Source organism: Pygocentrus nattereri, chromosome 8 (genome assembly GCF_015220715.1).
Source record: "Pygocentrus nattereri isolate fPygNat1 chromosome 8, fPygNat1.pri, whole genome shotgun sequence".
Lineage (NCBI taxonomy): Eukaryota > Metazoa > Chordata > Actinopteri > Characiformes > Serrasalmidae > Pygocentrus > Pygocentrus nattereri.
In genome coordinates, this window is record NC_051218.1 from 46,641,700 (window position 1) to 46,669,401 (window position 27,702).

At 45.0% G+C, this 27,702-nt stretch overlaps 3 protein-coding genes across 7 annotated transcripts in view; 2 read left to right on the top strand and 1 right to left on the bottom strand.

The window, feature by feature from the left end:
- si:ch211-274f20.2 (calnexin) overlaps positions 1 to 2,783 on the top strand; it is an 11,818-nt gene extending 9,035 nt beyond the window's left edge. For 2 of the 4 annotated variants that reach the window (XR_005130516.1, XR_005130517.1), the window contains exons 10-13: positions 589 to 786; positions 882 to 1,001; positions 1,117 to 2,146; positions 2,239 to 2,285. Coding sequence is in view for 1 of the 4 variants with exons in the window: in XM_037540286.1 (XP_037396183.1) it covers positions 589 to 786; positions 882 to 1,001; positions 2,044 to 2,146; positions 2,239 to 2,312; positions 2,411 to 2,425 (510 nt within the window). In the remaining 3 variants the exon portion in view is untranslated. Of the gene's footprint in view, positions 1 to 588; positions 787 to 881; positions 1,002 to 1,116; positions 2,147 to 2,238; positions 2,313 to 2,410 lie in introns of those variants that run through there. The other 2 variants (XR_005130518.1, XM_037540286.1) reach the window with 2 other exon arrangements.
- Positions 2,784 to 4,909: 2,126 nt separating this feature from the next.
- Positions 4,910 to 13,857, bottom strand: sybl1 (synaptobrevin-like 1). 2 transcript variants are annotated; one of them, XM_017723531.2, is made up of 8 exons: positions 13,716 to 13,857; positions 12,189 to 12,383; positions 11,781 to 11,838; positions 11,506 to 11,643; positions 8,578 to 8,668; positions 8,412 to 8,479; positions 8,224 to 8,316; positions 4,910 to 6,605 (listed from the first exon to the last, which is right to left on the bottom strand). In XM_017723531.2, the coding sequence occupies exons 2-8, from the start codon at positions 12,332 to 12,334 to the stop codon at positions 6,537 to 6,539; spliced, it is 663 nt and encodes a 220-aa protein (XP_017579020.1). In that variant the 5' UTR covers positions 12,335 to 12,383; positions 13,716 to 13,857; the 3' UTR covers positions 4,910 to 6,536. The 2 variants fall into 2 exon arrangements, with proteins under 2 accessions (XP_017579020.1, XP_017579021.1); XM_017723532.2 differs by having other exon boundaries at positions 13,707 to 13,849.
- A 598-nt stretch (positions 13,858 to 14,455) lies between these two features.
- Positions 14,456 to 27,574, top strand: polr1d (RNA polymerase I and III subunit D). The gene is made up of 5 exons (XM_017723533.2): positions 14,456 to 14,580; positions 17,895 to 17,992; positions 18,420 to 18,496; positions 24,003 to 24,085; positions 26,987 to 27,574. The coding sequence occupies exons 1-5, from the start codon at positions 14,527 to 14,529 to the stop codon at positions 27,032 to 27,034; spliced, it is 360 nt and encodes a 119-aa protein (XP_017579022.1). The 5' UTR covers positions 14,456 to 14,526; the 3' UTR covers positions 27,035 to 27,574.
- The last annotated feature ends 128 nt before the right edge of the window (positions 27,575 to 27,702 follow it).

The following is a 27,702-nucleotide window of genomic DNA, read 5'->3' on the forward strand; positions in this document are numbered from 1 at the left end:
TGTTTTACCAAAAAACTGGTAAAACATGCGGCACAGCTCAAAAGCAGCAGTAGCCTGAATTTTGCCCGTGTTGGGGCAGTCGTGGGCTGGAGGTTAGGGAAGTGGCCTTGTGACCGGAAGGTCGCTGGTTTGATCCCCTGAGCCGACAGTACGTGACTGAAGTGCCCCTGACCAAGACACCTGACCCCCACCTGCTCCCTGGTCACTGCGGATAGGGCTGCCCACCGCTCCGGGCAAGTGTGCTCACTGCCCCCTAGTGTGTGTGTGTGGCAGTTTGGCTGCACAGATGGGGTTAAATGCAGAGGTGAAATTTACCTTTGGGATCAATAAAGTTCTATCCATCTTACTTTTGTCCATTTCTGTAAATAGGAGTACGTTATTCAGGGTCATGTATCTGGTGACTGTAAGTTTTTGTTATTCCTCAGCTACTTTAGCCGCGTAGCTCCAGTGCAGAGCTGAAGAACCTAACCTCAGACACCTTAGGAGATCGACTGAAACCAGAAGATCAAATTGTAAATGAGAGTTTTGGCAAATCCTTCACTTTAACCACGGCTCAAAATCAAACCTGCCCTCTGGTCTGTGTGATAGGGGAAGTGGCAGCCACGGATGATCCCTAACCCAGCGTACTTTGAGGACCCTCAGCCCTTCAGGATGAGTCCTGTAGGCGCAATAGGCTTTGAACTGTGGTCCCTTACTGGAGATGTGCTGTTTGACAACATCTTGCTGTGTGACGACCTAGAGATGGCCAAACGCTGGACAGAGGACACCTGGGGACAGAGAAAGACAGTAAGCTTTGTTTGGGTGTGACACAGAAGTCAGTCTTTAATGCCACAGATGCTACTACATCCCACTATCCTCCTACATTTTGCATGGTCTTCCAGCCGGGGATTCTGGAGCAGCTGCTGCTTGCCACAGCAAAGCGTCCTTGGCTGTGGGGCGTGTATGTCTTCACCGTGGGACTTCCCATCATCCTTTTTGTCAGTCTCATGTGGCCTGATAAGGTAAAACCTTGTAACAAAAGTGATGTGTGAACATTCGCCTGAGGATGAACAGTTTATTTACCAGTTATGTCTATAAGACTGTGTATGTTTATATACATATTGGCCACTTTATTAGACACACCTACCTACAAACAGATGGGCTACAATCTGTACCTATACCTACAAAGTACAGCTACTGTATGCAGTGAAGGGAAACAAGCATTCAGGTACTTTTGAGATCTACCACCCTGGAGAGTTTAGCTCCAACACACCTGGTTTCTCTGATATCGTTGCTTTTTTAGTGACAAAATGGAATGTTCATTCATTTATTATAATAAAGTATGCAATAATTAAGGAATAGAGTCACTCGAAGTAAAAAAAATGTAAAGTCCAAGTCAGTTTAAAGAAGCATATAAATATGTATTTATACAGGGAGATTCACTCGAAAGAGGCCCCAAATATTCTGCTGTAACTCCCGTTAGGACGAAGCAATCTGAACCAAAAAAATACACAACATACCTTGATGTGTGTGTAATCGATTGCATTGCGATGCTGGGAATGATCATCAGACACACGAAGGGGTACAGGGGTCAAACGGAGGTTAAACGTTGTGACGGCTATCTGGTGACTACTGTCCGATGTTTGAAGCTCCATATACAGAGGAGGTCACTGCTTGCTGTTTTGCTCAGGTGGCTTCATCCTAGAGTTATTACAGAATATTCAGGGCCTCTTTCAAGTGAATCTCCCTGTATATAAACTCTACACGTGTCCATTTTATCAGCTCCGTTTACCACACAGGCGCACTTTGTAGCACTAATGTGTCTGATCCAATCGTATCAACGCAACACTCACTAAGACCACCGCCACATCGGTGTCACTGAATGACCCACCATCCAAACTACCTGCTCTGTGAGGGTCCATGGGGGTCCTGACCACTGAAGAACAGGGTATCAGAGAAACAGATGGACTACAGTCTGTAACTGTAGGACTGCAGTGTCATAGAGTGGTTATTGGTTATTGACTGTAGACACGTTAATGTGACATGTTAATTTGTGCTTACCAGCGATTTGGCCCCTCGACTGAGGACTACTATTACAAAAAATCTGATGAGCCTCAGCCAGACAGTCCCCAGGATCCAGAGGGCCACACCGCTCTGACGGGCTCTGGTGAGAACACACTTCTGTAAAACATGGTATGACTTGCAGGGATGACCTGTTGTTTTTATTACTGACTGTTGCTTCATTATCTACCGATCAAGGGGCTGAGGTCAAAACCGGCCCGAGAAAAAGGGAAACCAGGAAAGCACAAAAGAAATCAGACTTGGAGCTTAAGGTAATTACATATTTTGATGGATAATACAAATTTCCAAACATTTGAATGGTCAAAAATGCTGTGATGTATTTAACACATGCATTTTTCATTTGTGTCAGGAGGTCTCGGACTGAGACGACTAATCCTTCATCTCTCCTGGAGAGATAATGGACTAGACCTGAAGGAAGCCGTAAAAGACTGGAGCTGCGACATGATCCAGTTTCAAAATGTCAAGGACATCACAAGTCATGCCACACTGAGTATTCTGATTTGTTTATTCGTGAGGAAAAGTGCACAGAAAGGTTAAATTGGGATGTGATTCCAAAGCCTGAAAACAGTAGAAGCAAATCAGTTTTGGAACAACATCGGAAATCAATCATAGAAAAAAATCACTATTTTATTGAACAGGTGTTACGGCTACAATTAAAACAGGGCCTTAAAATTGAGACCATAATAAAACACGTCCTGTGTTTTTACCAGTGGCAACTTTCAGTTCCTTCTCCAGTACTAATTGACTTCTGCTGTGTTTTGTCCAGATATGAAGAATTTAGAGACCTTTACTGTATTTATGGTCATCTGGACCAGATCATGCCTTAATGGGGTTAAAACACTGCTTGATGTCAGACGAAGGCTGAAGTCGGCCTACTTGAACATGAAGAGAGTTATTCAAAAACACCACACACACACACACACACACACACACACACACACACACTCACCAGACACTTTATTAGTTAGTAAAAGGCTGGACCCCCTTTTGCCTTCAGAACTGCCTTAATTCTTCATGTCAGACTTTCAACAAGGTGTTGGAAACGTTCCTCAGAGATTCTGTTTGGTGATTTGAGTTCCTGTTGTCTTTCTATCATCTGGAACCAGTCTGCCCATTCTCCTCTGACCTCTCACATCAACAAGGCATTTTCGTCCACACAACTGACCGCTCACTGGACGTTTCCTCTTTTTCGGACCGTTCTCTGTAAACCCTAGAGATGGTTGAGCGTGAAAATCCCAGCAGATCAGCAGTTTCTGAAATACTCAGACCAGCCCGTCTGGCACCAACAACCACGCCACGTTCAAAGCCCCTTAAATCCCCTTTCTTCCCCATATTCTTTGGAAGCAAGTGAACGCAAAACTACAACATCACAAACGATAAGATTAAGAGCTTTTAATCCAAACGTGAATTCAGATCTGTTTAGTTTCTTATGAACCAGAAAAAAGGCAGAAGATACAATTCCACATTTCTTCCAGAATCAATGGTGCTCCCCTGAGACGGCTTTACACTAGACCTTGGAACATTGCTGTGATTTGATTGTTTTCCTCCCCAAAAGTATGAGGTCAGGTACTGATGTTGGTTGATTAAGTCTGGCTTCACTCCAGTCTCTGGATCATGGAGAGCTCAGGGTGGCTGTATTACAGGAAACTCTTAAGTCTGTGATCATATCTTATCTGCTTTGTTGTCACGGCAACTTCAGTTAAGACTGAAGTTTGGGCAGAAGCCGTTACAGTCTATAATCTTATTTCCAGATGAGAAAACGGTTTTCAGGAACATCATGAATTACCAAAATATCCTAAAGATTTTCTTAACTTTACGATAAAGCATCTTAACTTCCGATTAACCGTCTGTTTCTGTTGTTTTGTGCAGTGGTGGACAGCACAGGTCACTATAACCAGCATTATGATGTTAGTTAACTACACTGATTTTTTTTTTTTTTAAAACAGCGTTTTTTAAAACCCCAGACGCTGCAGACTCGATCTCCACCGTCTCTCTAATTACCTCGGTTTGTTAATATTTGATAACTCTTCAGATAGAATATTACAGTGATGGTGGTGTATAATGAGGAGACGGAGCTGAATGTGTATCTGTTTATTAGGAGTAACGTTAGCGCGCTCGGCTAAAGCATTTGGGAAACGGAGACTGAAACTGGGGAGCGCTGACGCTCTGATGAACAGCAGGGGGCGCTGTCACAGTATTCTTAACTCTGTCACGCTTTAGATTTATTCGACCTACTTTACCTCAGTGACGGTAGCTAACTTGATTGTGTTTACGTTTCAGCTGTGCGTGTATGGTTGGTTTCTAGGTAACAGACATGACAGCTGATTGTCGACTTTGATCAAGGAAGTTAAGATTTCCTTAGTTGAGATAAGAAAAGTTACTGTAAGATTCCTAAATTAGGATCAGATTTGCTTCTGTAAAACCAATTTGTGAAGAATCTCATCTTGACCTGTTACATCTTAAGACAGAGTGTGGCACAAATGTCCAAGTGCTTTTTGGGGCCATCATACTTTTGAACTTCTAGTGTGATTAATAATATAAAATCTCCTTTCTATCTAAACCGTATTCACAACAGAGAAATTTGACCCTCGTTATTGGGATTCGGTCACTTGATGTCCATCAGCATCTTTAATAATATAAAGAATGTCTGTTTACGATCATCCTAACACAAAGATGATGAGAAAAACATCCAAAGGGAAACATTTATGATAAAATGCTTGTGAAGGTAATTAGTGAAAAACTGCTGAGGCCGAAGTTTTTCACACTGAAAGAATTCAGCAATCTGTACCTTCACGGTCACAGACTTCATTAACTCCTTATTAACTCTTAATACAATAATACAGAAGCGTTAAGATTTCATATGACTTTATTTTCTTAAATCTGAGCAATAATTAAATAATTACATGATTACTGACAACGTTATGGCAGGAAGCAAACATAATATGTAAAAAGTGCATTGTTTAAAGGAAAAAAAAACAATAAGACTGATCAAAGTAACAGAAAAATAAGTAAAAATCAACCAGGGAGACGGATCATCTCCGTTCACTCACTAGTGCAGATCAGGCCTTCATGCCTTATGCTTCTTCTGCAATACTAATCTCATTACTGTACACCTGCATCTGCAGTTGAGCTCAATATGAGTCAAGGCTTGAACGCAGTGGAACGTTGGCAAACAAACTGTTATCCAAACCGAAAGCTTTGCAAAGGGCAGTAGAATTAATGTCAAATCCAGTGGGAGGAAAGGGGCAATCAGGGCTGGACACATCAGATTTTAGGTAACCTTAACCTCAAATTGTCTCCAACTTCATGCAAAGATCTTAGTTTTTTTGGCAAACTCACATCAGACCAGTTACCAAGGTCAGTATTCCAGTACAGCCACCATCACTATAGACAGTAAAGGTCTATAAAAAACAGACACACCAGGGAAGTGACTGGCCAGATGCTCCTTACGTCATATGTGAGGGCGTCTACACTACATCGACATTAATCTGAGTATGTGTGAACAAAGTTGGACGCCTTCAGCGGTCGTCCAGTCGTAAGTCGTATCAGAAGTTCACGTTGGGCGTCGATTTCTCTCAGACATGTACACGAAAGAAGGGAGAAGGTGAGAAGCTGGAAATGTGAGATTCACACATTCATTAATACATTCTGCTACTGATTATTTTAGATTCTTACTTTTTGTGGTAAAAATGAACCGTGCTACATAAATATGACATAACAGTGCCATAAACACGTCACGTCAATAACCAGCGATGGGGACACATTGCTGAACGCAAGCGGTCATGGCAGCACCTGCCGTGGCATGTTTATGGCTACGGGTACGTCAGTATTACAGGGTTCGAGTAAAGTGTTAATCTTTTTATTTACATGTAACGGGGAAGAAACATTAATATAATATGCTTCATTCACTTTAAGACAACAGAGTTGATTTGGACACTGTATGCATGAGTTACTGACCACAGGCGGTAATGATGATTCAAGCGCCTGGTCACCTCCGTAAATGTGGCTCAGTAATCACGAGAACGTGCCTTTATCCACAGGGATCTCACGTAAGAACTCATCATCATTATCATTAATGCCATCATCAGATTCTTAATCTTAATAGTTCTACTTCATCAAAGCACAACTGCATCACAACGAAGGGGTAAAGAGAACTAACTAGAGCAGAACGTGTTCAGGCCTATCGTGCTCCGTGAAACATACTGCTATATGGACCTGAACACCAGAGGAATCTCGTCAGGATGGAGGACACGTTTGAAGAAGGACATCCAGGCCGTCCCGATTCCTCTGTCTGTAAGGCTACGGTCACTGTTGAGAGGAGGAGGTTAGACAGAGGACAGGTCAGGAGTGCCTGATAAAGGGATGGGTGAGTTCAAGTGGTGTGACGGTTCTTGAGAAAGTGGTTCGTTTCCCTTCCAGGCTTGAGAGCGAGAGGGGAGGGGATCTACTTGGAGCTCAGCTCCAGCTTAGCCCTTCTACTTCTTCCGGCAGGTGGGCCAGGTGAGCCCCCCGCAGGCTGCGGACACTATGATGTACAGAACCACCTGAGGAAGAAACAAGGGAGAGACGATGTCTGCAAAGCTTTGGCCCAAATTATGAACATTTCTTGTGTTTTATTGTGGAAAATACAACAAAAACAACTGGATTTTCTCTTAGATCTTTATTTAACTGATAAAACTAAAGAGATTACTTCTAACGTTCTGGCTGACCACCTTGATCATATTTGATAAATATAAAGCTGTAGCTGAATATCCTCTAAAGCGAGATGCACTCCATGATTTCAGAAATCTTGTTCTTTGGTGACACTCACTGCATTTGTATAGTCCATCGTGTACGGACGAAGGTCTTTATATTTATATACGCTCACTGTATGAAAATGTTCCGTCCGCTACATAAAAAGCTGGTAATAAGCCATTTTAAATAAAGCCGTTTCATACAACATAAAACACTGTATGTTGGATACTGAACGCGGAGAAAATGAGCAGAACTACTAACACCGAGCACTGAAGCTTAGTCAGGCGTTGGTGCTCATGGTAGGACAGTACAGTCTGTCTACAGGTATTTAAGGAAAAGAAGAAGGAAATCAGTGTATTAACATTTACACTCCGCTACTCTACTCAGCCAAACAGAGTAAAGTCAGCACATACGCACTCCGGTAGAAAATACTGACTATTCCTCCGTCTGGCTGGCCTCTATGGCTGTGTTCACATTTCCAGGCTGAAGTGGCACGAATCTGATTTCTTTGCCCTAATCTGGCTCAGATCTGGTGTTTTCAGGAATGTGTGGACACAAATCTGATCTTTTCATCCGACCTGAGCCGCTTTCATATGTGGTTCTAGATCGGATGCGTATCCGATTCGTGGCTGTGTGACCTTAACGTGACGCTCGGATTGGAATTCATGTGCTTTTTCTCCATCATTCAGCGTTACCATGGCAACAGCGGCGAACACATTAAAGCCTGTACAGAGTGGAAAAGCAGCTCATCTCACCTTTTCCTCCTCCGTCTGGCTCTAATAACGAAGCTGAGAGCTGATCAGAGTTAATGATCTTCTCAGCGAAGCTCGTTCTGCTCGTTAGTTTGTGCTGATGATGCAGTGATTCAGTCACGTGACGTCACTGAGTAGGAGGAGCTCATGAGGGTCAGTTCAGGAGCCGGTTCATCACATTAATGACCGATTAGAGTCACTGACCTAAACAGGTGTGAACCGTCGTGTCGGACATCGGATCAGATTTTAGCGATGAGGCTACGTCTCCTGGGGAAGCGGCTGTGATTGTTTAAAACCAGTCTAAAATCACAGAGTGACCAGTGACTGTGTCCGACCGTGACGGAGTCAGTAACTCCTCTCTGTATGAGATCCTCCTTCAGGGCCAGCTTGAGTGGTTTGTTTATTGGTGCGGCAGCTACATTTGGCTTACGGCACACGGTATCAGCAGGTGTCGGAATGATAGTATCAGCGAATTTTAATGAGATAACGAGCAGGTTATCGCACCAATACCCAATACCCAATACCCATATCGGTATGGATGCAAAATATAATTAACTACAGTACATTACATTCGTCATGTCTGTTATGATCAGTTTTTCATTCAAAAAAAGCCTAAATAAGCCTCAATGCTGTCTGATGTCAGGATCTCGATCGGCTGTCTTGTAGTTGTACTTACAATGGATACCACTACAATGATGAGCGTTAACTTCAGGTTCTTCATACACATGGCACGGGCAAGGTTGCGGCTTGTTGTTTTGAAGGTGACCGACTGTTTTGTATAAAGACCAAGAAAAAATGATTTAGTGCTGTTCTGTTGCACAACTGTTGCTGTTCCAACACACAACTGCCTAAAGAGATACTCACTGAATCTACCAAGTTCTCGGTCTTGTCGATGAGAAGTTCCAGCTTCTCTCCTCGCTGTGCCACCAGATCTGCAATGAGAGAAGCATCCGCTCATCATCTGTAGGAAACATCTAAATGCGGTATCAGACGGTTCGCTGAGCTGATCATACAGCAAATGAACTCTCACCGATGTTCCGAACCATAATGCCTTTCAAGTCGTCCACCTGCATTTGAGTCTCTGTCAATCGATCTGATCCTCTTGGGTCTGAGTGATGTTTCTGTCATAAGATTGAATATTTATAGTGTTTAAACACACACACACACACACACACACACACACACACACACACACACAAACTGTAATCAATACCGACCAATAAAATCAGCCGTTATTAAAATCAGTAGATTTAGTGGAAATCCTGCTGACAGAGCAGAAACGTTTCCTCGACGGTGAAGAAAACCACACTGAGACCAAACAAACACACCAACGCCACAAAAAGGAGCTTATAACCGACTTTGTGAATATGTAGATTGTTTTATACTGATATTATTTAAGACTTTAATTTTCTGCTTTTTAATTTGAGTTTAAGAAATCTGAAGCCGGTTGAATTTTTAATAAAGTAAAATTACTCAGCGTCAGAAATTTGAACTCCTTAAAATCAGTATTGGTTATCACAGCCTGGGGTCCGACACCAGCTTAGTACTCTACCACCGCTACACTTGGCTCCTCTAACTTTCTTACTGTGGTTAATGCAGTCACACCAATGGCACCCTCTAAAGCCCTTAGCCAAAACGGCTGGAGGACCTGTAGCTTGATAAGTTTACAACTCACTTCACGCTCACATCATGAGACACGAGTCCAGCAGAGCCGCTCTTCTTAGTTAAAACGCGACCAACTAATCCTAAAGCCTGACTGACCCACTTCCCATATAATACCTGCTCCCCTGATCCGTTTCTCTACATGCCGACTCCAAAAATCGAAGATATCGCCTTATGTCACGAAACCATAACAGCCGTTTAAGCCAATGATCAAATAATCAAATATAAAAGCATTTAAAATACATACAGTCTTACAGAGAAGGAGAATTTATAGGCAAAACTCAATTCTCTCAAAAAGACTGCAGCACTATTATTATTATTATTATTATTATTATTATTATTATTATTATTATATTACTTTGAGACATGAGCTTCTGAATGTGAGTGCACAGCCAAGGGTGCATGTTTAAGGAACGTGGCTGAGACGGCAAGGAGGCGCAGCTTTGTCAGTAACTTGACGAGCTGCTCAAGCGAACGTCCAGCTGGGTCCAGAAACGGCGGAAATATCTTTCTGACAAATTAAATGTTGGCACATCGTCAACTAAACAGAAGATCTTCAGCATCCGATACGAATCCTGATGGCTTTGTTAGCCTATTAGCTCCTCTAAAGACTACCTACCAACGTTCATCAGGCTTTTGGCAGCTCAAAGCGTTTTAGACACAGTTTAGAACTGAGCTCCACAGTTTAGAGGCAGAATAACTGCCAGAGTCTCTCCACGTTCTCTGTGCTTTACTGAAGGTGTCTGTAGGTCAGAATCTGCAGATAAGATCATAAACAGATGGACACTCATTGATGTAACTGGAGCTTTAAGGTCATTTACAGCTTTAAAAAGCAGGAGCAGAGCTTTAAACTCGATCCTGAGAGATTTAGGAAGTACAGCTCTTTCAAAATGAGGGTTCTTGGTTAGGTGCTGTGTTTTAGAGCTGTTTTCTTAAAAAGCCCAATCAGATCACGACGCTGATCAACTCTGCTTGAGAGAGAAAGGCCGAACTTTAGTGACCGTGTTTACATGCAGATAAAACAGAGCTCAGGGTCTAAGACCACACCCAGTATGTTTCATCATCAACTGATGAAACTCGTGCAGCGTCAGAAACGTGTCTGTGGTTTATCCATCGGTCAGTTCAGTGCTCATGTTAAGCGCACCAGAGTTGGGGAGGCCAGCGTCATTAGGGGATCCCAGTTCACTTATTTGGTGAGCACCACGGTTTGAAAGGCAGTGTTCTCACTGACCCTGTTTACACCTTTTATCAACAGGGTTTGCGTCTCGTATCTTTGTCTAAAGTCGCGTTTAAACTTTGGTCCGGTTCCATTTACACAGCCGGCTCTACTTTTCCCACATAAAAGGCATGAAAACAAACACGTCGTTCCCGCTTCACCCTTCTTTCCTCTCTTCCCCGTTAAAATACAAGCTCACAAACTTGGCTTGGACACTATCAGACAGCAAAAGGGCTCTTGGTTTCAGGGAATCTCCCGCCACACATATCCTCATCGTTTAATTTCATTATTTGTTCTCTCATTTCTTAATCAGCACTTAGCAAATACACTTCCCCTCACATGACTGTTAACCTCCGTCTCCGGAAGCGAGCTGACTGATGACATCGTGTTCTAACGCCGCGCAACTTGGCTGCTTGTGCGACCAGGTGAAATCTGAATTTGGTCCAATCTCCAAAAGCCTGTGTTAATGCACGGTGTTAACAGGACCCAACAGAGCGGTCACACCAAACCAGACCTGGCGGCGAAGCGCGGACACGTCCTGAAACTCGACCGAGTCTTGGATTTTCATCGGCACCTGCAGTTTTCCTGTAGCCCACTACTCCGCTTCAAAGACCCCGTCGACAGGCAACTTTATAAAGGATCACAGAAAACCTCAACATATATATAGTTTACAGGTTAAAGTATTAACAGGGTGCAGCAGAACGCATCACTGCACCAGAGCCAGCAAACCCACTCTGAGAAAAGAAGCTCGTGTCGAATGAAATTCATGATTGATTTTTCCCCAGAAAATTAAACAGCAAAACGTCCTCGTATCACCCAGCGTACGGTACCAGCCCCTCAATTACAAAGGGAAAGTGTAGCATGTTTGTAGGGGAGGGGTGCCTTAAATGTAAGACCAGGGCCTCGGGTGTGCTCATGAAACAGAAGAACGGCAGTGAAAGATGTTTCTTATGCTGCCTGTTCAAGGGAAACCCTGGTTTAAGAACAGATAACTACACTAGGGAGTTTTTAAGGAAAGTGAATGCCTTTCTTTGTAACCGTGATTGGCAATAAACGTCAGTAGAGGCAGAAAAAACGTACCATTTGTGCAGCGAGAGTGCTGGAGAACTCGCTGTTCATGGCGTAGGGTAAAGCCGTCTGAGCCCTGGAGCCGTAGGTGGTCTGAAAGCGTTTCTTCACCTCATTGAGGAAGCTAAACGCACGTGACCTCTCAAAGTCCTGCACACAGACCCACACCACTCACTGTCATCTATGTCTTCACCGGCCGTTACTGAACCGCATAAACAGGATTTAATGACAGTTTCAGCTAAAGAGCCTCTGAAAATCAAGTGGAGCAGGAAACATTTCATACTCACATCGTCTGTGATACATAGATAGATGATCCGGTCATGGCAGATGTAGTGGAAGAGATAGCTGGAATGAATATTAACAGTGTTAGTAATTAAGCAAAGTCAACTCTGAAGGAACACACACACACACACACACACACACACACACACACACACACACACACACACCCACAGACAGACACACACACACATTTTTTAAGGCACTTCTTCTGAAGGAACAGCCCATATTAATAAACAAAACAAACAGCTGCACAAACAGCAGCGCCATCGTCTGCTCGTATATCGAGATATAATCTAGACGTTTCACAGTTCATCTGAAGGTCTTCACTGGATCAAAGGCATTAACCTTCTTTTTTCACTACAAAACGCAATGATGAAAGTTAAACCGAATGCCTGGCGGCCTGTTCATCCTACCTGCCGTGAGAGTAGGTGAGTTTGTTGTTTTCAGATGGGATCTTGGCCAAAATCTGCTCAGTCACCTCCAGAAAGTTTCCACCACACCAGGCATGTTTGGCCAGTATGGTCGTTCCACGAGCCACCACAGCAAACAGGATTGCCATAGCAGGGACAAGGAAACGAGGTCCGATTCACTCACTCAGAAAAACGGAGCTGTGGACAGAAGTTAAAGATGGACTGATCCAGTTCATCAGACCAGTGGACACAATCACATCACGGCAAAACACGCAGAGCCACCCAGCTCAGCTAAAGAGAACCTTCACAGGTGCCTGTGTAACTCGCTTTCACCCACAGTGCTTTGATGTGAAATGATCCGCTGGCGAGAACCTTAAAACTCCGACTTATTTACAGTGGCGATGAGAGGAACCCGGGCCCACAACGTCTACAGTGCAAACACAGCCATGTCATTTACGTGAACGGTGAACCTAAACGGGTCATCTGAGGTCTTTAAAGCAGCGACTGGAGAACAAGGTCCTACACAATGGGTAATAATTCAGGAGCTGAGATTTAAAGCATCAGACTTTACAGTGGAGGTGATGGGAACCTCCTCACGTCTACAACACAAATACTGCCGTTTTACTTACCATCCAAAGTCAGCAGTGAACCTACACGAGCCATCCAGGATTTAATAAATGAGGTTAATGAGGGTAAAACAGGCAACCATCTGAAAACACACGCCTGGGTGAGCATCACTATCCTAACGGATTAAAATAAATACATCTTAAGCCTCAGACGTCAGACGGTGCATTCATAACCATGCACTGTAGGTTAGGCGCTTTTAGAGGGGACGTCTGGTTCCCATCACCACCACTGTGAGCGGCTCCGACTCGGTCAGTTCTTCACATCTTAACCGTTTCATTTCGCAGACTTGTTAAGTTCCGCGCTGAAGTCTCCTTTAAGATTCATCATCGACCATTATAAGCGTTTCTATAGTACATGTAGCAGTGCGTGTTAGCGCCAGGTCAGCAAAACGACACACATCAATACTGATCAATATGTATTGATGAGTCACAAGCGACACGCTAGCAGTGTTAGCGACTGAAAGCGAAACCGATAACCGGCTAAAACAGCTCAGCGAGTTATTAACTAACGCTGCCTTTGGTCGAGCCGTTATAAAACACCCACTACAGCGTTATAACGTTAGCCGGACAGCTAAGCTAACAGTCTAAAAAGGCTCACTGGAAGTGAAACAGCTAAGCTAAGCTAAGCTAAGCTAAGCTAACCGAGCTAGCACAACAAAACACAGCGGTCTGGAGAAACTCGCGCCGATAAAGCGGCCCAGTCAGCTCGGCTTTCAGCGGCGAAGCGGCGCCGATCAACCCGATCAACCCGATCACAGAACCAGTAAACCGCCGATTTGCGACCCAGAATGTTCTGAAGTTTCTCTCCCCGGAAACCCCGAGCGGCGCTCATCGCTGTTCAGTCCGGGCCAAACGCGGCTCCGTTTCGTGGAGCGGACGGGAACTTTATACTCACGAAATATACCTGTCGGTGTTTTAATCAGCCGTTTGATCCCGTCCACTCGGCGGACATCAAAGCGCTCAGAAGCTCCTCATCGTTTTCTCCGCATCGCCCAGATTCACGGAGGCCTCGAACTTCCGCCGCGCTGCTGCTGGGAAATGTAGTTCATTGTAGTCTCAGTGTCGCTCCGCAGAGACGCGCCTAGACATTTTCTTTAAAAAATCACCAGTTGCGTTTTTATTATTTTTTTATATTTATTTTATGTCAATACAGTCCGCTAGAGTATTCAGAGTCCGTCTGAATCTCCACGAACAAATCATAAGGCAAATTATTCAGTAACTGCATTTAATAAATGTACATTTTTATTTTATTTAATGTTTATTTTTTTGTAAAAGCCCCTCAAATTATCAGAACGTGTGTTTTCTGATCTCCACATTTCACTACACGCTCACAATTTACTACTGAGAGCCAAAAATCTCCGCCGCTCTTTGTGTTGTTTTCTAAAAGTGATGTTTCCAGAGCAGATCACTGAAGAGACGCCGTCTGTTTATAGTTTAGAGCCCAGATTTGGGGAAAAACGGGTCGACTTTCAGTAGAAAAACAAACTGAGTTCAGCTTCTTTTATTATAAGGGTTTAAAATGACATCACCGTCTATTAGACTGGAGAGAAGAGCTACAGCCTCACACGACGCCCAGCTTCTGAATGGAGCTTATGGAATATGAACGTTATGAATAATAATTAATATTGATCGTTCGGTCTTCAGAAAAACAAAACACGTCACAGTGTTGAGCCCGACGTCATGCGGGAGCGACGCGCCCGTGTGCGGGGTGAAGCATGGCCGGAGCCGGAGCCGGAGCCGGAGCGGAGAGGAAGGCGCAGCTGGAGACGGTGAGCTGCACACGCGGAATCGCGGCGACGTCCCGCGTTCAGATAAACAACTTTCTCCGTTTTAACAAACAGCGCGATTCCCGAAAGTCTCACAAACCTCCTTCACGCTGTAGGGCGACCGGTAGAGGCACAGCGCCACCTACAGCTGTCACGGTGATGCCACTGTAGCTGAGAATCAGTTGTCATGTAAATCATTTCGACAATAATTCTCTTTTTTGGTTTTAAGAAATAACGCAGCACACTAAACCGCAGGGGGGTTAGAGGAGACCCCGCGTGGACCTTAGTCCTGACCGTACCCCTGTCCTGACCTGCTGCATGGCGACCGAGTTATAGACCGAGTTATAGACTAATATTCATTTCTATAAACGGCGAGTAGCGATATCCTTTCAGTAAGACAACATTAGCAGGCGAAATGAGCAAAAGCTGCGATGTCTGATGTTATACCGAACTCTCCGGGCCGGACCCTTACCGAACTCTCCGGGCCGGACCCTTACCGAACTCTCCGGGCTCTTACCGAACTCTTACCGAACTCTTCGCGTTCTATCGCTGTGATACCGGGTCGTGTGGTTTCAGTGTTGCTTGTGTTCTGACCACTGAAGTCAGTTTAAGCAGAAATGGACGAGGCTTAAATCACTTGCAGTTTCACTTTGCAGCCACTGGAGGGCAGCATGTTCTGCTTCCTACTGTCCTACAGTAAAGGTTCCACAGAGGGTTCCACAGAGGGTTCTTTGAGCGTTGCGATAGAGAAGAACCATCTTTAGTTCCCTAACGAGAGAGGAGGGGTCTGTGAGTGTGAAGACGCCGTTAAAGATTTAAACAGCTTTCGTTCAGTTACGAGAATTCGCTGTTTGTGAAGCTGTTTTGGTGAATTTTTGGTCTGAACACATTCAGAGCTCAGTGAGCGAGTGAGACAGCAGGAGAGAGTGAGACGGCGGGAGAGAGTGAGACAGCGGGAGACAGTGAGAGAGTGAGACGGCGGGAGAGAGTGAGACGGCGGGAGAGAGTGAGACGGCGGGAGAGAGTGAGACGGCGGGAGACAGTGAGCGAGTGAGACGGCGGGAGACAGTGAGCGAGTGAAACAGCGGGAGACAGAGTGAGAGTGAGACAGCGGGAGACAGTGAGCGAGTGAGACTCTGAGTGTCCACAGTGAGCGAGTGAGACAGCGGGAGACAGTGAGCGAGTGAGACAGCGGGAGACAGTGAGCGAGTGAAACAGCGGGAGACAGAGTGAGAGTGAGACAGCGGGAGACAGTGAGCGAGTGAGACAGCGGGAGACAGTGAGCGAGTGAGACAGCGGGAGACAGTGAGCGAGTGAGACAGCGGGAGACAGTGAGCGAGTGAGACAGCGGGAGACAGTGAGAGAGTGAGACAGCGGGAGACAGTGAGAGAGTGAGAGTGAGACAGTGGGAGACAGTGAGCGAGTGAGACTCTGAGGGTCCACAGTGAGCGAGTGAGACAGCGGGAGACAGTGAGCGAGTGAGACAGCGGGAGACAGTGAGAGTGAGACAGTGGGAGACAGTGAGCGAGTGAGACTCTGAGGGTCCACAGTGAGCGAGTGAGACAGCGGGAGACAGTGAGCGAGTGAGACAGCGGGAGACAGTGAGCGAGTGAGACAGCGGGAGACAGTGAGAGAGTGAGACAGCGGGAGAGTGAGCGAGTGAGACTCTGTGAGGGTCCATGGGGGTCCTGACCACTGAAGAACAGGGTAACAGATGGACTACAGTCTGTAACTGTAGAACTACAGAGAGCAGCTATACGGTCAGTGGAGCTGTTAAAGTGGACAGTGAGTGTAGAAACAAGGAGGTGGTCATGATGTTCTGCCTGACCGGTGTATCTCATTCATTTTTTTATTGACTGTAAATCTAACTGTACGTTATTGAATGAAAAACCATTTTTCCTGACTGAATTCTAATGTTATTAATATTTCATTCTATAAGATCGAAGCCCAGCTCTCATCTTCGTTCCCGCGCTGAAGGATAACGACCACAAAGGCCTTGAAGTTCAGTGTAGCTGCTTTTCTCTTTGAGCCCAAACTGTCTGATTACGACTCAAAGCCGTCTGCTGCTTGACCCGATAAGAGATTTGGACGGTGCGTCATTTCAGGGTGACCGGCCGCTAATGGAGCTTTTATCAGTTGTTCCCATCGTCCACCTCTTTATTCTTTTACTGTTTTTGATGCTGACCGCTCCTCCTGTCCTGTGTCAACAGATCTTTCCTGTTCAAAAGAAAGCGAAATATCCCTGTTTTGATCAGTGGGCTCTCTCACCCCTTGCCCCCCCACCCGTCCGCTCTATAAATAGCACCCGGCTGTCTCCTCGCTGGTTTTCAGCTCATACAGGCCTTTATTCATTAAGAGAAGTGTTTGATCGATTGGAGAAGGTCCAGATGTGGCCCATGGGCCAAATTAGGCCCGCCGCTCAGTCCTACCCGGCCCGCAAAAGAGTTTTTATTTTGGACTAATATTAGTCGACGTCAGAGTTTATTTACACAGAGCTCTTTACATCAGGTGGTGTCACAAAGCAGCTTTACAGAACGACCCGGGTCCGAGCCCCCATGAGCGTCGCCGATGGCAACAGCGCCAAAGAAAAACTCCCTAAGAGCAAAAGAAGAAACAATGAGAGGAACCAGGACTCAGAAGGGAACCGGTCCTCCTCTGGACCACACCGGACAGAAAACAGCGTTAAAAAGCTGATTTTAAAGTCGTTTAAAATGAAGCTTTGACTTATTATTATTATTATTATTATTAGCCCCTTTTACATTGTGCCCCACTACAGCCCCCAGCATGCACTGCAACATAGTGCACTCTGACTCTCCTACCCCAACTGCAGCCTATAGGACGCGTTTACCTCAGTTCTGCGCAACTCCACACCGGCCAGATCACCAACATGCATTTCATCTGCAGTTCAACCAACATAGACGCTGAACGTCGGCTCAGCAGCTCAGACGCCGAGCCCGAGTCCGAGTGACCTGCAGTAAAGAAAAGATGCCAGGAGTCTGATTCCAGCAGATAGGCAGGTTTGGACTGAGCTCCTGGGGAAATTTCGATTTGAAAGATATTTCGTGTGTCCATGTAACATTTCAAGGCCCGTTAGGCGTGTCTGGATTTGACCGTTGAAGTTTGTGTGCAGTTTGAATAAACAGCGGTCAGTTTGGGTTACAGCACAACATTCATTAAAACGTTCGTTTTTTCTCCGGGCCGCAGATTTGAGGAGATTTTGTAATTCGGCCCTTTTACAGGTTGAGTTTAACGTCTAGATCATTAGCACTATGCTAACACATCCTGGCTGAGCTGACCGTCACTGTTTTTGTCCACAGGTCCAGGCCGATGGCGCTGACGAAGGCTGTGTGACGTTTGTCCTGCACGGAGAGGACCACACTCTGGGCAACTCCCTCAGATACATGGTCATGAAGAAGTAAGAGAGACGTTTCACTTTATATTACCTGACAGAGGTGGTCAGCACACACAGACCACCGTCCTGTAGACTCAAAAAGGCTTTTCCTGCTTTTCGCCGGAGCCCATCGCTGTTCTGTTATTCCAAACAGTCTGTCAGACACTGATAAGTGATATTCCCGTCTCTAGACTGTCATCGTCTGAGGTCAGCGTTTGAAAGGTGAAGCGCTTTGTGCTTTTGGGGAAAAACAACGTTTTTAAAGTTGTGCTACCCAAACAGATCTGACCACAAGACACCCTGACGAAGACTGGACTGAACTGTCGTAACCCTAACACTAATAGGACAAACCGTTCAGCTTGAGGGTGTCCAGTCTGTGTCCAGTCTCTCACTAGTGATTGTCGTTCAGGTTTGAGTGGGATTTGTTAATGGCTTTGTTTTTGTTCCACAGCCCTGACGTGGAGTTCTGTGGATACAGCATCACACACCCCTCGGAAAGCAAGATCAATTTCCGCATACAGACACGAGGTGAGGCGCCTCTTCACCTGCAGTGATGCCTGATAAATGAGAAATGAGTTCAATTGATTTAAGGGACAAAATTATGGAAAACCGAGTCTTCCTCACCATTTTGAACCAAACATGCACCATTCAAGCAGAGCATCATGTCCACCTCCTCGTTTCTACGCTCACTGTCCACTTTATCAGCTCCACTGACCGTATAGCTGCACTCTGTAGTTCTACAGTTACAGACTGTAGTCCATCTGTTTCTCTGATACTCTGTTACCCTGTTCTTCAGTGGTCAGGACCCCCATGGACCCTCACAGAGCAGGTACTATTTGGGTGGTGGGTCATTCTCAGCACTGCAGTAACACTAACGTAGTGGTGGTGTGTTAGTGTGCTGCGCTGGTGTGAGTGGATCAGACACAGCAGTGCTGCTGGAGTTTTTAAACACTGTGTCCACTCATTGTCCACTCTATTAGACACTCCTACCTTGTCGGTCCACCTTGTAGATGTAAAGTCAGAGACGACAGCTCATCTGCTGCTGCACAGTTTGTGCTGGTCATCCTCTAGTCCTTCATCAGTGGTCACAGGACGCTGCCCACAGGACGCTGCCCACAGGACGCTGCCCACAGGACGACACTGAGGTGTTTAAAAACTCCAGCAGCACTGCTGTGTCTGATCCACTCAGACCAGCACAACACACACTAACACACCACCACCACGTCAGTGTCACTGCAGTGCTGAGAATGACCCCCCACCCAAACCCTCTGTGAGGGTCCATGTGCTACAGTTGACCTTTGCGGTTGTTCACTGATGGTTATTTGTGAGGTTTTGTCCACTGAAAACATGACGGAGTTAAACAGGCTGGTTTTGTTACTGCGCCCTTCAGACTGATGTGTGTAAATTTACCTGCATTCCAGTTTCATTTTTTTCTCTGCATTTTTATGGGAAAGAGGTCCAGTAAAATCCCCATAAATCCCAGCTCTTAATCATTTCTCCTTTCTTTTTTCTTTAGTCCTCTCTTCTGGATCTCTGTCTTACTGTTTTGGCGCGAGATGAGTTCCTTTCATGTTAATTAGATTATTTGAGCAGCCCCATCTACGGTCTGTGGTCGACTGAGAGGCATTTTGGCCAGCAGAGACGGGACAAAGGCCTCCCTTCAGCACATAATCTAATTGGTCAGTAGAAGAGCAGAGACCCTAGAAGGGGTCTTTACACACTGTCTGTTACGTCTGCCTCCACAAGTGTTCTCCACATGGCCAAGGCAACCCTAAATAAGTAAAAGAGGCCACTTGTGTCTCAGACTGTGGTTTGAATGCCTGAGCGAAGGCTGATTTCATTAGCTGCAAGTGTAATTCGCTGAAATGAAGCAGCAAAGGGCTGAGTAACGTCGCATTTCGACCCTCTCGCTTAACAACCTGGAACGTATGACGCCAGAATTTTTTTAAGTTTCAAGCAAACCGGGACAAACAGGCTGATTGAAATCTGGTGGTTTTTGGGCAGACGGCTGGCGGAGTTACTCCAGTTTGTGAGCACTGTTCTCCACTAATGCCTCAAACTGGTCAACGTTATGCAAGGAGCTGTGCAGTCGCTGGTATTTCTATTATTTGTTTTGCACTTTTTGGCTGCTGGGAAGTAAACAGTGTGACGGACTGGATGCACTTGTTGATAACGCTGTATTCTGACTGCACGTTTGCAGTGTTTATAACTGACATTCCTCTGTAGGTTCAACCCAGTCTTAGGTCTTCGGTGCTCTGGTTCATGTAACGGCCTGACGTGCAGCTGGTGGTTTTGTTGGATCCTGTCTACAGTTGCAGTTTGGTTATCTTGATCTAGACCGGAGCAGAAAATGCATTTTAGTTATGGTTCTCTTAGCGTTCACACCGACATATTTAACGTTAACCAGCAGACATGACGTATAAAACAGAGCAGATGTGAGACATTTGGATACAATAACTGGGATAATATCCATCAAACCTTCTGAACCGAGCTGCGCTCTGGCTTAACTGAGCCTGTGGGTTTTATTAGTCTTGTGATATTGTAGAGCAATAAGCAATGAGAAAAGGCACCTAACCATGATTTACCCACGATGCAAGTGAAGGGAAATCACTGTAACGCGCAGCCTTGAGTGGCTCACTGCTTTAATAGAACTTCACATCAAGTATGTCCTAATAAGTTTGAATGGGCCTCTGCGCCGATCTAAAGCTTTAATCGTCCGGTCTGCGCTGAGAAATGCAGCACATCTCAAAATAGTGCCAGACATTCATCTGTTGCACGTGTTAAAGAAGGAGTGTGGAGAGGAGCTGGTGGTTAATCCTGGTCAGCTGAGATGTCTTTGGTCCATTCTGTGGTCATACTTCGAAAGCAGGAATGGTGGTCCATTTAAAGCAGAAGGAGGCCGACCTCTTCAGGTGTTCACCTGAAGATGCTGAGATCTTCGTTATAGTGCACTATAAACTGCACACGGACGCAAAGGATTTGATTTTGACCTGCAGAAAGTCATTTTATAGGTTACCGGCCTGGTTGGTGGAATTCAAACTCCTAATCAAACCAGTCGGTTATAAATATAGTTAGGTTTATTTTTCTTACTCTAATGGAGAGAAATGTAGGCATTAAGAGTCAGATTGCCAAGTTCACCTTGATGTAAAGATCAAATAGCATGGCAGTGACACATTTAGCTTAGTTTCCATAACGTGACACTCATTTTTACTCATAAATTTGTAATATTTGTGGAATTTTCATTTTCAGGTAAATGTCCTGAAATAAAGATTTAAATATCTCCTAGTTTAATTTAATTTACACATGGAAGCAAATTTCCTAAAATCAATTAGGAAATAAAAGCTAAAATGCCTTTAGCATGTTGATTTAGTTTTTAATTGTAATAAAAGATACCATGTTAAACTTTAATTTGTTAGTAAAAATATTACTACAATTATAATAAATTGCTGTAGATCAGCTGTAGCTGCTTTTCTCGCATCTCCAGCAGGAAACTTTTCTGCAGAAGTAGAAGTTTTTCTTAAAATGTCTCTCAGTGTTTGACTTTTAAGGCTGAAGTCACTTCTCATTCACCAGCTTCTTACTCAAATTTTTCCATTCCACCTTAAATGGTAACTGAGGCACCAAAATGTAGCTTACTGTGTAGCCAGCTGTTGCACTATTTAAGGTGGAACATGATCGCAACTTCAGCTCTGTGAATTTTTAATATTTGTCAATTTCTCGCTGCAGATTAAACGTATCAGGAAACCAGTTGGATTGACTATAAACACAAATCAGTCCATTCATCACCAAATTCATCCGTCTTAAATCTCTCTCTTTGCCGTTTCGTAGCTACTAGCTGGGCGAGACTGTTGTCTGTGTTGCTATGGTGACCAGCCGTCTGCACTGATCTTCAGGGTTAAAGGGTGAATCAGCAGTTCTACATTAACTCCAGCGTTTAAGACCATTTACTGTTAAACTGTGTTGAAGGATCAGCAGAGCTTTATTTTACTGTAGAGGAGGATTATTTTATTATTACCTGCTGATCTGATTCAGCTGTGGTGCTGTGTCAAACCTCACAAACCAAATAGAAATGATACAGTGTGGACTTCAACAAGCTGTGTGTGAAAACAGCCAGACCTGCAAACTGTGAACACGACTTTAATGAACAGAGGAATATTTCCAGTGGTGTGAGGCTGTTTTCATTCATTTCATAATGATTTCATAAAATCAAAGGAACCGCCCAAAACAACACGATAACGGGAATGTCAGATCGTTAGTGGCGTTGGATGGGATTTCAGAATGAGTGTTACACAGCCGACACGGACTGTGCCAAGTGTGAGCATCGCACAACAGATGCATCAAAACAACACGTGGCCTAATTGAGATTTATGGAGCCTCAGGGTCATTCCAGCATGTGAGCTCCCAGTGAGGAGGCTTCGCAGACTGAGGGCCTTTCAGTCCCGAACAGCACCGCACACATTACACAGCCTGGTGCTGACAATTAACATTAAAGAGCCAACTGGCCAAGCAAACACCACACACTCCTGCTTTGTATACATTTACACTCAATCAGTCAGTCAGTCAGTCAGTCAGTCAGTCGCTCCCTCACTCGCTCCCTCACTCGCTCGCTCCCTCACTCGCTCCCTCCCTCACTCGCTCCCTCACTCGCTCGGTCACTCAGTCAGTCGCTCACTCCCTCACTCAGTCAGTCACTCAGTCAGTCGCTCCCTCAGTCGCTCCCTCAGTCATTCAGTCACTCACTCACTCACTCAGAAACATCTGTCTTTATGTTGTCTGGAGTTGGACACATGTCCCCATATGCATTATATACACCACACACACATTTTCTAAGCTGCTGATCCTTCTGGGTCATGGGGGGAACTGGAGCCTATCCCAGCGGTCACTGATTGGAAGGCAGGAAACACCCTGGTCAGGCCACCAGTCCATCACAGGGCATATTATATACACCAGTTTATTAGTACTAGGTGTTTAATAAAATACTACTACTATCTTTATACAAGACTTGGCCAGTTTATCAGAAACACCTTCCATACATTTGGACTTTTTTAGGGTTGCAGTAACAGGAACCACCCTGACCAGATACTTGGGTGGTGGACCGTTCTCAGCACAGCAGTGACGCCCAGTTCACAGGCTGTTTGACATAAAGCACATGGTTGTTGGGATCAGATGGTTGTGACTGATCTAATCAGAGCGTAGCCACATCTTATTTCTCTCGTTATATCAAAACAGCAAAGCAGCAGGGGGCGCCCGCGAGCCAGTCCTCAATGAATGGGAGTAAATGGCTCAACGGATAAAAACGGCAAATTCAAATAGTTTTTAATCACTTACCCTGGACTTTCCTTTAATTTTAGAAAGTAGAAGGACGAGTTTCACTAAAAGGAAAAAACGACCTGTATGTACGTAACTAGAGTTTGAAAGCTCTTAAAAATGATAGCAGTGCTAAATGTTTTATGCTGCTCTGTGTTCAGGAAATAAGTGCATTCTTTTCCATTAAAATGTTTAAGCATTTATACGTCATGATTTTGCTCAAATGCTCCACCTTAACCCATTCATTTTGGACTTGCTCGGGAGCGCCCTCTAGCATTTGAGAAGCCTGGAAGACATTACAGAGTGATAAGTCTCCTCTCTACAAGTCCTCTCACCTGACTCACAGGTACAACATGGTCCTTAAAGTCCAATTGTGTATCTTGAAAATACTTTTTAAAGGTAAACTACATTTAATTTCACATGGAAAGGTGCACATTTTGACCTTTTCACAACCGAACATTTTAAAATAGAAAGATAAAATGAAATCCTGGAATAGACACCGGGTGCATGGAGTCAGTGTGACTCGCCTCCCCAGTGACACTTTAGTTCCTACATTTCTGAGTTTGAGAAGTTTTCATCAGGACTTTGTTGTCCTGAAAATGTGCAAAAAAACTTGAGTAGCTGCTGAAACGTGGTGTGATTTGAAACGTTGTTGTGAAGCTCAGTAAACTGTTTACTGACGGAGTGTTTCTGTTTTTCTGCCTTGTCATCTAACTGACACCTTCAGGAGGAATCCCAGCCACGGAAATACTGTGCAAGGGCCTGAACGACCTCTCAAATGCCTCTAAACATGTCCTTCAGACTTTTGAGGTGAGAGCGATCTCTACCACACACACACGCACATGTTTTTGTACTTTATTGAGACTTGGGGTCATGCATGTGCCTCATATCTACAATCATATGCAAAAGCTTGAATAACTGGGCAAATTTCATGTTTTGACGACTTTCTAAGTGAAAGTATGTGAACACATCCAACTTGGAGACACTTCATAAAGGTATTTTCCTGCTAACTTTAGGGCGCAATTTCTGTTTACTTAGTGTAACATAAATAAAATGTGGCCTGTGCAGGTTTTTTTTGGGGTGCTCAAACTTTTGCATATGATTGTGTATGCAAGTACCAACAGTCATACAAACATTTGAACACCCTTTCTTAACATGTCCCAAATACGTATTATGTGTTTACAAACACTATATTTCCAGAACTCTTCACTCCCCCATCTAAATCACTGAAATCCAGGTGTTCCTGTCACTTCCATGGCCACAGGTGTGTAAAGCCGAGCCCCTCGGCCTGCAGACTGCTTCTACAGACATTAGTGAAAGAATGGGTCGCTCTCAGGAGCTCAGTGAATTCCAGCGTGGTGCCGTGATCGGACGCCACCTGTGCAGCAAGTCCAGTCGTGAAATTTCCTCACTACTAAATATTCTACAGTCCACTGTCAGTGGGATTATAACAAAGTGGAAGCGATTGGGAACGTCAGCAACTCAGCCACGAAGTGGTCGGCCACGTAAAATGACAGAGCGGTCAGCAGATGCTGAGGGGCATAGTGCACAGAGGTCACCGACTTTCTGCAGAGTCCATCACTACAGACCTCCAAACTTCATGTGGCCTTCAGATCAGCTCAAGAACAGCGTAGAGAGCTTCATGGAATGGGTTTCCATGGCCGAGCAGCTGCATCCAAGCCTTACATCACCAAGCGCAATGCAAAGCGTGGAATGCAGTGGAGTAAAGCGCCGCCACTGGACTCTAGAGCAGTGGAGACGAGTTCTCTGGAGTGACCAATCCTGCTTCTCCGTCTGGAAATCTGATGGACGAGTCTGGGTTTGGTGGTTGCCAGGAGACGGTACTTGTCTGACTGCATTGTGCCGAGTGTAAAGTTTGGTGGAGGGGGGATCATGGTGTGGGGGTGTTTTTCAGGAGTTGGGCTCGGCCCCTTAGTTCCAGTGAAAGGAAGTCTTAAAGCTTCAGCACCAAGAGGTGTGGAAGAACTTGACTGGCCTGCACAGAGTCCTGACCTCAACCCCATAGAACACCTTTGGGATGAATTAGAGCGGAGACTGTGAGCCAGGCCTTCTCGTCCAACATCAGTGTCTGACCTCACAAATGTGCTTCTGGAAGAACGGTCAGAAATTCCCATAAACACTCCTAACCCTTGTGGAAAGGCTTCTCAGAAGAGTTGAAGCTGTTATAGCTGCAAAGGGTGGGCCGACATCATATTAAACCCTATGGATTAAGAATGGGACGTCACTCAAGGTCATATGCGCGTGAAGCCAGACGAGCGCTTTTGGCAGTTTAGTGTGTGTAAATAGTTAAATAATTATGAGAAGAAACTTCAATATAAAAAGAAAGTTTTGCTCTTTTAATAAAATAGACAAATGTACATTTTGTACCTTTTGTAAAAGTTACTTTACAAAGTTAGGACCGTTTTCTTGGGTTTCCTCTTGTTTCCTTACATTCGGACCTGAAAATGTACAAAAGCAAACACGCACTCCGCCACGTCGTCTTGACAGCATCACCATCATCGACTCCTCCTTGACACTCGGCCACCTGCTCTCCTCAATCTCTCCATAAACTCCTCTGCCTCCCTCTCCCTGGATTTCCTGTTAGTGTTGGCACGCCTTTAGTGCAGATGGTCTCCCAGCTTTTCCTGCTCCCTGCAGGATTAGTGAGGTGTGCACGGCTGGGACAGCCCTGAGACGGTCACTCTCTCAGACCAGGATATCTGCCCTGCAGTGCTGGCCACAGACTCGGAGTTCAGTCAGCATTCTCACACAGCAAAGCGTCCCTCTCAGGATGACTCGTGTGCTCAGAGATGATCCAGTAAGCATCGCTTGGACCCAGTGATTTTGTATTTCATGGACATATTATTTGTTATAACGAACAGTTATGCACCATTTGGCAGGGCTGGAACTTTTCATGGGTACTGGGCCTCTTGTTGTGCTCGACCACAGTCTCTGTTGAAAGTGGACTAAAAATGGAAATGTTGTTCCAGAGGCTTGAAAAGAGGTCAGTGTGGATGGTTTCAGATCAGCTGTGGTTGTGCGAGTCTTGTGACAGAGCCGGGAGGTGGAGGAAAGAGGGGCGGCTGCTTTTATTGAAACTGAAAACGAGCAGTTTCAAAATTTAAACATCGAGCAAAACGAAAAAATAGTGGAAAAGTCAAACGTTATTCCTGCTACGCGTTTTAAATGAAACTTGTTATTAGCAAATCATTTCATGGATTTAGTTTGGTTTGTTTACTTTATTTGAATAGTCCAATATGCACCCCTGTGGATTACCTGCAGATGCTTAAACTGTCTGATTCTGAGAAGTGTTAAGATTAGGACCAGGGAATAGGTTAGAACTTAATACCACCAAACTGGGAGGAAGGTCGCCGGTTCGATCCCCAGAGCCGACAGTCCATGACTGAGGTGTCCTTGAGCAAGACACCTAACCCCCAACTGCTCCCCGGGCGCCGTGGATAGGGCTGCCCACCGCTCCGGGCAAGTGTGCGCACTGCCCCCTAGTGTGTGTGTGTTCACTAGTGTGTATGTGGTGTTTCACTTCATGCGGTTAAATGCGGAGGTGGAATTTCCCCGTTTGTGAGATTTAAACTTGACTCTCAACCTCTGTAGAGATCCAGTCAAGTTACTGTCCATAGCCACTGTACCACCGCTGGTTAAAGTAGAGGAGTAGCTATTGATCGACTAACCACTGAATGCTTTGTTTGACAGGCACAGGTGAAGGAGTTCAGACTGAAGCAAGGAGAGGCCATGGAGTAGAGCCAGCTTTGACGGAGAGAGAGAACGTGGTCACATGGGCTGTGTGTCTGACGCTGGACTGTAATTTGGAAATACCTAGAATGCTGCTGTATCGAGGAGTGATTCCTATTTAAAGCTTTCCTGACCGATGGACTTTTAATCTTAAAAAATGTGCTTTTGGCTGTGATTCACGAGCACAAACTCTCACAAGTAGGTCATTAGTTTATGAAGTTGTATAAGTTTTTTTGCGCAGTACTTTAGAAGCTCCAGCTCACTGCTTTGTTTTGCAGGCTGTGCTTTAGGAAATGAAGCAGTTACCTTGAGAAAGTCGTTATTCGTTTGTTTGTCTGACTGCTATGATGTTGGACAGAGTGGTTGATTTCCTTTGACTTCGTTCAGTTAAGAGATTCCTAAAGAAGCTCCCGGTCAAGTATAATGTGCTAATTATGGGCCCAACTCCTCCAAACTGTAGACTCATTCAGTGGCAACGTCAGACCTGAGGACTGCAGACACGAGGCTCTACGTTTACGAGATTAAACATCACATTTTCATACAGCTGTATTTCATGCTTTCTGTTTTTAAGAGTTTTACTTGAACTCAGTCAACTCGGTCAAATAGAGCCGCTCTATTTCTCTCCCCCTACAAACTTCACTAAAACACCTAAACACACCACCACACTGGAAAGACCA